Below are 10,793 nucleotides of genomic sequence, written 5' to 3'. Positions count from 1 at the left end.
AATTATGGGTCGCTGTCAAAATTGCAGGAGGGTACAAAATTGCACGGAGACACTTATGCACGAGGGGTAAAATTGCACAACGATAAAATTCCACTAAGATACTTCTAGACGAAGACTTTTTTGGACGGGTTGAATTTTTATTTTTTTTACTCGGTTTTATTTTCTTTTTACTCTCACTGTTACCCCTAACCCTTACCCTCTGTCGGAAACTTTTTTATATAAATTAACTTTTAATTTTTTTACTAGTTTATTTTTTTTTCTATCACTGTTACTCTTAATCATTACTTCCGGTCGGTAGCTTTTGCTTAATATTATTTTTTAATTATTTTCTTTTTTATATAATAATATTAACTATTTTTTTTTTACAATCACTGTTACCCCTAACCCTTACTTTCCGTCAGTAATATTTTTTATTCTTCTAATTTTTTTAAGAAATTATATTTTAGTTTTTTTCTCTGTTTTTTGTAATTATTCATATTTTTCTTTTTTACTCTCGAGCAAAGTTTGTAACTCATGCAAAATTGACCCTTTTTGCAAATTAGTTTTTTTCCTATTTTACCCCAACGTGAAATATTTTCTCCTAGTGCAATTTTTTCTTTGTGCAAAAGTATCTGTTTTAACACAAATATAAAATTAAAATTAAATTGCATTTGCGGTATACTTATTTAAAGCAAATAAACTTTATTATGCAACCAGTTTCAAAAAAAAAGCAGGGAGTCTGTTAAAAAAAAAAAAACAATAGCCAAAACAAAATTATTTATGTAAACAGAATAACTGTCGCGTATCAAAATGAAAAATAGCCATAATATTTACTTTCTGAGGTCAACTGGCTAATTAACAGGAAATTCTGAAACTGTTTGCCAAGTAATTTGGTAAATTTTTACGATCCTATACTAAAACAAACACTTAATTTATTTCAATAAACATAAATAATTTTAAAGTATACAGCTTTTTAGGACATTCATTTAATATCCGTCAGAATCTAAGTTTTAAAGGTATTTATAGAAATTAAGAAAAAACTATTGGAACTGCAAATATTTTATCTAATAGTTATAAGTTTATTATGTGTAAAACTAAGATATCATTTCAATTGCGATCGTAGCATTATTGCAAAGTTTAACAAGCTTATATCAGAGTACTAAAAAAACTTATACAAATAAACCAGAAAGTGAAAAACACTGAGTATAACATTGTTTATAAAACCCTAGGTAGTCAGTTTATGCGATTGAAGGTTTAATGAAAAAGTATTTAGAATCGTAAATCGTAAGCCATATATGAAATAACGCAAGAGATAAGAGCGAAGAAATGTGTTGACCACTGGCAAAGGGGAACAAATTGCAACTAGCAATCCGCGCAATTATTCAATAACCTGTGTGGTCTCGTTGAATTTCGAAGAATTTATTGTTTGATCGGTCACCTTGAAGTCGCAGAACTTGTTAAAATGGCTTCGAGAGAGTTTAAAAGTTTATTAAAAGTTCAGATATTATTTACATTTTTTAGTTTCTATAACCTAATCGGCCTAAGTAGTTGTAGTAACATAACCAGAATAAGTTAAAAAGTTAATACAAGTTTAAGAATATATTCCCTTTTTTTAGATTTTTTGTGAAGTTTTCTAAAAGGTGTATGAGGTGTGGATTGTGGTACACTTATTTTATTGGTACTACTCATCATATTTAAATCCTACCTTATTTAATTACTATCTTAAAATACTATATTCTAATTGGGACTACTTTATATAATCAGACAAGACAAAGACAGTTTGGAGGGATGAATCTATTATATAAAGAACCACAAAACAATACAAGCAAAATATTAAAAATATAACTTACTATGATAAACACTTTAAGAACTGTTAGCTATTTAAATCTATATCAAATAACTTGAAACAATAAACTAAAACTTGAAGTAAGTTATAAACTGTAAAAGATAAAATAAATTATTAAGCATGTAATATGGGGAAAATGGGAACATGAGGAAAAACAGAAAGCATCATCGATATACTGACCAAAGTTTATACAACTTTAATTACATTGCTACTAGTAACGATCATCGTACAGACAGTACGAATATGAATTTCAAAAGTGTGTAATAGAGGAAGAAGAATACAGGTTTAAGGTTAATTTAAAAACATTGAACGAACAAAAATTAAATTTATATAAATGACTTATTGTTTTTATACATTGTTATATCAATTGTATAAACAACTTTAAAGGCTATGTTTTGTAACTAAAACTATAATTTTTTAAATGCATACACCTATTGATTTAATTGTATTTAAAAATTTACTAAAGTAACTGTAAACTTTATTTTAAACCAACTTATAACAAAAAATGTTTTTTTTTGCTAAAACAAAAAGTCAAACTTTTAATTAGTTTCATTTTTCAACCTTTCAAATTCGATAACAGTGTTTTTAACATGTTATATTTTATAAATCATTTCCTAAAATTTTTTTTGAGAATATAAGCTAACTAAAAACTGTTTTTCAAGCAAGTTATTTAATTACATTATTTTATTTATAAAACTGATTACAGAGAACTAACTCTTAAAGTTTTATCCTTTTTATAAAACTTCACAAAAGGTGAATTTTAAACAAAAAGTTTTTTTTAGACAAAAACAACGAAAATTTGTTTTATCTTTTAATTCGTAAATTCATATCAAATTTTTGACAACATATGCTTTTTTTTTGTTCTCAAAACAAATTTGTTTTATTTTTTGTAAACGCATATTATTTTTTTAACAACTTAACTCCTAAACTTTTTTTTCTCATTTCACGTATACAAGAAGAGTGGACATTGGAAGTTACTATTTTCCAAAAAAATTTGAATCCTCACCAAACCAATGGTGCACAGAAGATCGTTTTCGCCGTCGAGGTATCGATGCACCCGAAGTCGATCTCCGACACCATGTCATGTTATAATTGAACGGGTTTTGAGATAAATTGACAGTCCAGATAAACAGTCCAGATAAAGAAGAAGAAAAATCGAAAGTGAATATAATGTTAGACTCGTTCGAAACTGATTTCCAGGTGTTTTCGAGAATCCAAGCGGTCTTTATGTTCTTCGCGTTTTTCATAATTGTGATGTTTTTCATAATTGTGACTATTTTTAAAGTAGAAAAACTACAAATATAAAAATAATGATCTAAACATAAATTAAATAAAGATACAAAATTTAAGGTTTAAATACTTCTATACGAAAGCAAAAGTAATGTGTTCATGACGTGATAAATGAACTCAATATTAAGAATTTAGTTCATATGAAACTATTTATATTCAGTTATAAACTAAACAGTTTAGCTTCACAACATTGATGCATCAAAATTCGCACTTCAGCTAGAACAAAAAAAAATTATTGCTATTTATAATCCGGCTTATTTTTTATTATAAAATTCATTAACTCAAAAATTACTTTTTATTTGTCATGATATGTAAAAAGTTTTAGTGCAATTGTGATAAAAACTCTGAAATTACCTTAGAATTTTTTTTTAAATCTAAAGAACGCTTTGTATTTCAGCAAAATCTGGATGTCTTAAAATATAGTTCTACAATGATATGATAGCCTATACACTTTTTACTTGTAGATAGTAAGAACTAGTGATATGCTGGATCTAGCCTTAAGTTTCATTAATTTGATAAATACAGTTTTTAAGCATATACTCCTTTAGTGGTGATTTTTATGTACAAATAATTGAAATAGATAATAATGTTTAAATTTTTAAAACATTATAACTATATTTATCGTTCTGAACGATCATTGCTAGCAATTATTTCTATGAAACATTCCAGTTTCATTTTATATTTTTGAATAGTTTTCTTAAGTTAAATCATACTGAAATTCACAAAAATTACTTGGTTATGAAGTACAGCCTAAAATATCCGAAAGTTATTTTTGTAACATATCAAAATCGTTTTTTTGATGTTATTAACTAGTATGAAAATTAATATTCATAAATTAATATCCATTAAAAAGTGAACAACCCTTATATTATATGTATTTATTATATAAGTAAATTTTACTACAGAAAACTGTCTGAACTAATATCTTAAAAATCTATTAAGTATTAGTGTAAGTTAAAAATTACTAAATTTATAATTTTTAAAATGTTCATAAACTATGTTTCTTTATACAAAACAAAAGCAAAACATTAAACTTCAAAATTAATAATGATTAATTAGAGCATTTTGTTTTTTAAATATATTCATTACAAAAAATAATAATACTGATTTAAAAATCGAGTTAAACAAACATATTTAACTTAGGTTTACTTATTTCTACACACAAACGGAAGTCATGTGGTTATGACGAGATAAATGAACTCAATATTAATAGCTAATTTCATAAGATAATTTTTTTAGTTATAAATTTAACAATTTACTTCATAGCAACGATGCATTTAAATTTGCACTACCATTTTAAAAAAATGTAGTTTAAACGGTTTAAATATATGTTTAATTCATAATTCAGCTAGGAAAATTGAAGAAAAAATTTACTATTTGTTCTTATTGGTATGTAAAAATGTTTGCTGTTATTTTTTAGAAAATTGTAAAATACTTTATAATTTTTTTTAAATCTAAAGTACGCTTTGTATTTGCAGCAAAAACTTTTTGTCTTCAATAATAGCTCTACAGTGATATTACATTCTTTAGTATTATTACTTGAAGTTAGTACTAGTGATCTACTGTATCCAGCTTTAAATTTAAAAAGTTTAATAAGTACAGTTTTTTAAGAATTAACTCCTTTTGTGGAGACTTTTAAGTAAAAAAAAATTAAAAAATTAACAACGTTTATATTTTTTAGCACGTAAATTGTTAAATTCAACACTTTTGCATTTAACGTCATGCATTTTTTTTAGTAAATTATAAGAAAATTCAGAAAATGAGTTGGTTTCAAAGATTATCAATTTTTTTTAAAAGTTTTTCTTTTAGAAAAAGTCTAAATCGTTTTTCGATGTTATTAACTAGTATATCACGCTTACAGCATTGTGTTATTAAGAAATGTTAGCAACAACTTTACCAAGTGTACTTACAAGCTAATACATAATACAAAGCAGTTTTATTTTTTACAATTATGTTTACTAAGTAGTGATACTGTTGAGTTTTTAACAAAATGTATCAGTGAAAACAAATTTATGTTTACTTATAATTAGAAAACTAAACCATAATTTGTTTTTATAAGTTCACTTGAAAGCATAATTTATTTTTATTAGTTAATGTGAAACCACTTTTTTTATTACTTAATGTTTTTTGAGTATCCTATTCGACAAGAAACTGCTTACTATGATTAATAATTATAAATACAAATCATAAAACATATACCGTTTAAAAGTTTTAATGTTTTAAAATGGTTAAAACTCATCTAACTTTTTACCTTTAGTATTTGTATTTATCTAATATATTTGGGCATTAATTTGTTTATACAAAATCAAAAACAGGACTATATATTTTTATTTTTGTTCATTATTAAAAATAGCAAATATGTTTTAAAATATGATAATTATAAAGATGATAATAAAGATTTAAAAATCTAATTAAACAAACAGAAATAACTTAAGTTTTAATTACTTTAACACGTTAGCGGAAGTTATGTGGTTATGACGTGATAATTGAACTCAGTGTTAATAGTTTAGTTCACTTGAAACTATTACTTTCCAATTATAAAATTAAATAATTTGCTTCATAACAAAATTTCATTAACAATTGCATTAAAATTAAAATAAAAAGTCTTATTGCTATTCATTAAAACTATTAAAAACAAAATACATTTCGGAAAGTTGAACTAATTTTTTGTCATGTTATATAAGAAGTTTTACTGTTATTTAAGTATGAACTTAGAATGTACTTTTATAAATTTTTTCAGACTTAAAATACGCTTTGTATTGGCTGCAAAAACTTTTTGTCTTAAAGTTTAGCATTACAATGGTATCAAGTTCTTTAATATTGCTCTTTTAGATTAATGTTAGTGATCTATCAATCCAGCTTTAAATTATCTTTTACTCAGTACAGTTTGTAAAGCACAAAGTCATTTAGTGGTGTTTTAAAAGTACAAATAGTATAAACAGATAACAACGTTTTTATTTCTTAGTACATATAACATTATTTTTGTCCTTTTTTAATGTCCTTCACGCAATTATTTGTAAGAAACAAACAAGTTTCATTTTATATTTATCATTAGTTTATATAAGGTAAATCGAATGGAAATCAATATAATAGATTTAGCTTTAAAGAATATTTGAAAATATCATAAAGCTCGTTTATAGAAATGTATAAAAATAATATTTTGATGTTAACATTTCGTTTGAAATTTTCCGTTTGCTTTTTAGAAATCACATTAAGTAAATTTTGAACAAGAATTTTAATTAAAAAAAAACTAGTTTATTTTAAAACACTTTATTCAAAACTAATACTATTAAAATAACCTTGAATAAGCATTTTATTTTTGTTTTTATCCTTCTAAATAATTTAAGTGGGTGGGTGTCACTTTTGCACGAGCGTCACTTTTGCACTAGGGGACACTTTTGCACGAGGGTCACTTTTGCACGAGGGGACACTTTTGCACGGCGACACTTTTGCACGGAGGGTCACTTTTGCACGAGGGGACACTTTTGCACGGCGACTCTTTTGCACAGAGGGTCACTTTTGCACGAGGTGACACTTTTGCACGAGGAGACATTTTTGCACGAAGAGACAATTTTTCATGGCGACATTTTTTCACGATGACAATTTTTTACGGGAACATTGTTGCACAACGTCACATTTTTACGATAAAATTTTTGCACAGCGTTATTTTTGTACGATGACTTTTTCGCACGGAAAATCAGTTTTGCATGCAGGCCGATTAAAAGTTTTTTAGCTACTACCAAGTCTGTAACATAAAAAGAAACTGAAAACTAAAATTTTATAATATACCTATATTAATGGCAAAAGAAGAAAGGTCTAAAATCTTAAACAGTAAAAATTAATGTTAGAAACAAACTAACGAAAAGATAGAATAAAATTACTTATATAAGATTCATACCAGGAACAAAAAACAGAAACTAGGATAAAAAATACTTTAAGCTTGACTAAGTTGTTCTAGTTTATTTTGAATTTCAATTTATTAATCAACAACTATGCCTTTTTATATGTTTAACTATACGGTTACAAGTTTAATGTTCACATGATGAACCTAGGCATCAAAACCTAGACCACTTAAACTGGAATACACATAAAGAAAAATTAAAATAGCACATACAATTTATTTTTTATAACATAGATAAAAACATAATTTGATATAAAATTTATAGGTTAACATAAAAAGCAAAGTTTTAACCAATAACTAGTATTTATTTACGCTTTGATGTAGAACGATCAGCATCAAGTATTTAAATGCATTGACTAACAACAAAAATAAAAGCCTAAAGCTCCAAGGACATTAACGTTAGGCTCTCATTGGCTTGTTTCACAATCATGGAATGCTGGTGTAAGCATCTCTTGATACTTTTGGTGAACATAAGTTCAAACTTCCAAATGTTACTCTCTCTTTGGCTTATCATGATCATGCAACATTATTGAAATGAAATAATCTAAGTTTAAATCATAAAAGTTGCGCTATTTTATTGCTTTTTTTATTCTCACGCTAATTTAAAAAATAAAAACAAACATCAGGTAAAATCTGAAATACTTTTACACTTCATAAACTAACTAAATCTTTTTTTTAATTTGACAATTGTTTAAAATTAAAATATATTTAAAATATTTATTTAACAACTATATAATGCTAATTTCAACATCAAGAGAATATAAGTAAAAATTAATATTCAAGATTCGTGTTTTAAAGCCATACTAAATTAAGTTTATCTTTCTGTTTAAAAAGTAACGAAGTTCAGATTATTTTCATTTAATGTATTCAAAATTGTTTTTATTTAAAATCAAAAATGTGTATTCAACTAGTTTGTTTAAATTAAGCTAAAAAATATAAATTAATGAATTGTGGTACGTTATTATGTTGTTCTACGTAAAACTTCAAATAAATTTTACAATAAAATTTTATTAAAAAACTACCACATTTTTTTTATTCAAAACAACTTCCGTTTAAAAGCGAATAATATTTATGTTAATTTTTTTTTTAATTAAAAAAAAATGTCACCGTGCAAAAATGTCTCCTCGTGCAAAAGTGTCACCTCGTGCAAAAGTGACCCTCCGTGCAAAAGAGTCGCCGTGCAAAAGTTTCCCCTCGTGCAAAAGTGACCCTCCGTGCAAAAGAGTCACCTCGTGCAAAAGTGACCCTTCGTGCAAAAGTGAGCCTCGTGCAAAAGTGTTCCCTCGTGCAAAAGTGACCCTGCGTGCAAAAGTGACGCCGTGCAAAAGTGTCCCCTCGTGCTAAAGTGACGCTCGTGCAAAAGAGTCGCCGTGCAAAAGTGTCCCCTCGTGCAAAAGTGACCCTTCGTGCAAAAGTGACCCTCGTGCAAAAATGTCCCCTCGTGCAAAATTGACGCTCGTGCAAAAGTGACCCGTTCCCAATTTAAGTACTTCTGAATTAGTTTTAAATATAAGCTACTAAAATTAAAAAAAAAACTTGCAATAATATTTTTTAGCCTTTATCAAAATTTCAACCATACAAGTATATTTTTCTGAACAAATTTTGTACTGTTTGATTTAAAATTAGAGTTTTATAAAATTATTTTCACCGTTTGAAAGTGACGCCGTGCAAAATTGTCCCCTTGAGCTAAAATGAGGCTTGTGCAAAAGTAACGCTTCGTGCAAAAGTGACAACCACCCACTGGATCCAGCCTTAAGTTTAATAAATTAAATAAACAAAAACAGTAAGTATTATGTCCTTTTGTGGTGATAGTTAAGTGCAAATAACTTAAACAGAAACAAATGTTTATAATTTTTAGTACATAAAATTTTGTGTTCACGTTTCTCGCATTTAACGTCATGCGACAACTGTTTGTATGAAACAAACAAGTTTCATTATATATATTTTTCAAGTTTATTTTTAGCAAAATATAAGGAAGTTTTATCTTGTACTTAATGTATTTTTTTGTTTTATTTTTGTTTCTTTAAAACAATCATACTAATCAATAAGTGAGTAACTCTAAAATATTATTAATTGTATAAATTATTTTTTGTGTTGTTACGAAATAGACATCTTTAATTAATATACACAAAAAATAATACAGAACTTTATATTCTAATATTTGTTATTATTTAATAAATAAACTATTTTTTAAATATAATAATTACAAAAATATAAACCTATACAAATAATTAAGAAAACATTTATAACTTAGGTTTACCTATTTCTACACATTAACGAAAGTCATCTGGTTATGATGTAATAATTAAATTCATTATTAGTAGACTAGTTCATATGAATTTAAACTTATAAAATAATAAACTAAAGTATATAGCTTCATAACAACGTTGCATCAAAATTTTCACTACAATAAAAAAGAAAAAGCATGTAGCTGTTTATAAAACGGCTAAAATAAGTGTTTATTTTAATTCATTTCGGAAGATTGAAATCAAAATTTTTATTTTTATCAATATTCTATGTAAACTGATCGTCATCGAAAAAACATATCTATTAGTTACATCAATACATCAATATTAATTACTACAATATATACGAACATTAACTTAATTAAAATAACGCAATATACGTAAAAATAGTAAACATACTTAATAAAAAAATTGCTTATACATTAGCTAAAAAAAAACAATCCATGTTTCAGAACTTAGTTTATTATAAGCAACACAAACGCATTTAAAAACAGACAACAGACTTAAATCATGTCATAAAATAAATATATATATAAAAAGATAGCACAAATAGTATACTTATAAATATATGTTTATTAACAACTAAAGCTGAACATCATAGCTAAGTTTGTGTTTCAGTATAAAAACTTAAGTATTCAAGCATTTACACGAGCTTGCTCCATGCGCTAATTCTCATCTTTAACAACTGAATGTTTTTGTTTGCATAGTGTTTTAACTCTTCAGGCAACTCAGGTAGACGAGATTGACCATCTTTATAAGCTTCATTAGCAATAGTAAAAGCTTTATCAACAAAACAAGTTAAACGGATAATAGATGAGAAAAGATTGACTGCTATCAGGAGTTTAACTGGATGAGCTGGATTAATTTTACCTTTCACAATCTCGTATGCATCTTCAAAACACTTCAACGCTCTGTTTTCTAAACTTTTATTAGGTCCTAATGTAACATCAGCTTTATTATAATACTGAATTACTCGAAAGTTTTTGTAATCAGCAACAGCTTTGATATTGGTATCTCTCTTAACCCAATAACTATCTAACAATTCAATAGCTTCATCACAAATTTTGTTTATTGCTGTTGTAGATTTTAATTCCAACTCTTTTTTTAATTAGTCATCTACATCGGTGTGACAAAGGGGACAAAAAGAGCTCAAGTGTGGTTCTCTGAGCTTACGATAACTGTAAAATAACATTTTTCTTTCTTCGTAATTAAGAGGTGTCCCCATTTTTATTACTTCCTTCATATAGCTTATTCCATCAACAAACTGTCTATTTTTTAAAGACATTTCAGCTAGAGACACTAATTAACTTCTATCAAACTGAGACATTTAGATATTATGCTGAAAAATAAAGCAATCTTTATAACTGATACGATCTTATTATAACAGTCTTAAAGATAACATATAGAAAAATATAAAGTTTACGAGTGTTTAATGTTTATAGATTTTTAAGAACAAATATAAACAATCAAGTACTTTATTTTTGTTAATGAAATTAACACTTCTCATTATTTCATTAAAAAGTTAGAATTT

The 10,793-nt window shown here is 26.1% G+C and overlaps 1 protein-coding gene across 1 annotated transcript; it reads right to left on the bottom strand.

The window, feature by feature from the left end:
• Positions 1-9,905: 9,905 nt before the first annotated feature.
• LOC145835610 (14-3-3 protein 2-like) lies at positions 9,906-10,547 on the bottom strand. The gene is made up of 2 exons (XM_082943286.1): positions 10,436-10,547; positions 9,906-10,336 (listed from the first exon to the last, which is right to left on the bottom strand). Exons 1-2 carry the CDS (start codon positions 10,545-10,547, stop codon positions 9,906-9,908), a joined length of 543 nt encoding a protein of 180 aa, XP_082799412.1.
• Positions 10,548-10,793: the final 246 nt, after the last annotated feature.

This window comes from Thalia democratica, chromosome 1 (genome assembly GCF_965202585.1).
Source record: "Thalia democratica chromosome 1, ktThaDemo2.hap1.1, whole genome shotgun sequence".
Taxonomy (NCBI): Eukaryota; Metazoa; Chordata; class Thaliacea; order Salpida; family Salpidae; genus Thalia; species Thalia democratica.
The sequence above is the reverse complement of the archived record's forward strand: the minus strand, read 5'-3'. Positions and strand labels throughout refer to the sequence as shown.

Coding starts and splice junctions, on each gene's coding strand:
- LOC145835610 (XM_082943286.1), bottom strand. CDS start 10,547: ATGTCTTTAAAAAATAGACAGTTTGTTGATGGAATAAGCTATATGAAG. Junction 10,337..10,435: donor AATGTTATTTTACAGTTATC/GTAAGCTCAGAG, acceptor AATCTACAACAG/CAATAAACAAAATTTGTGAT.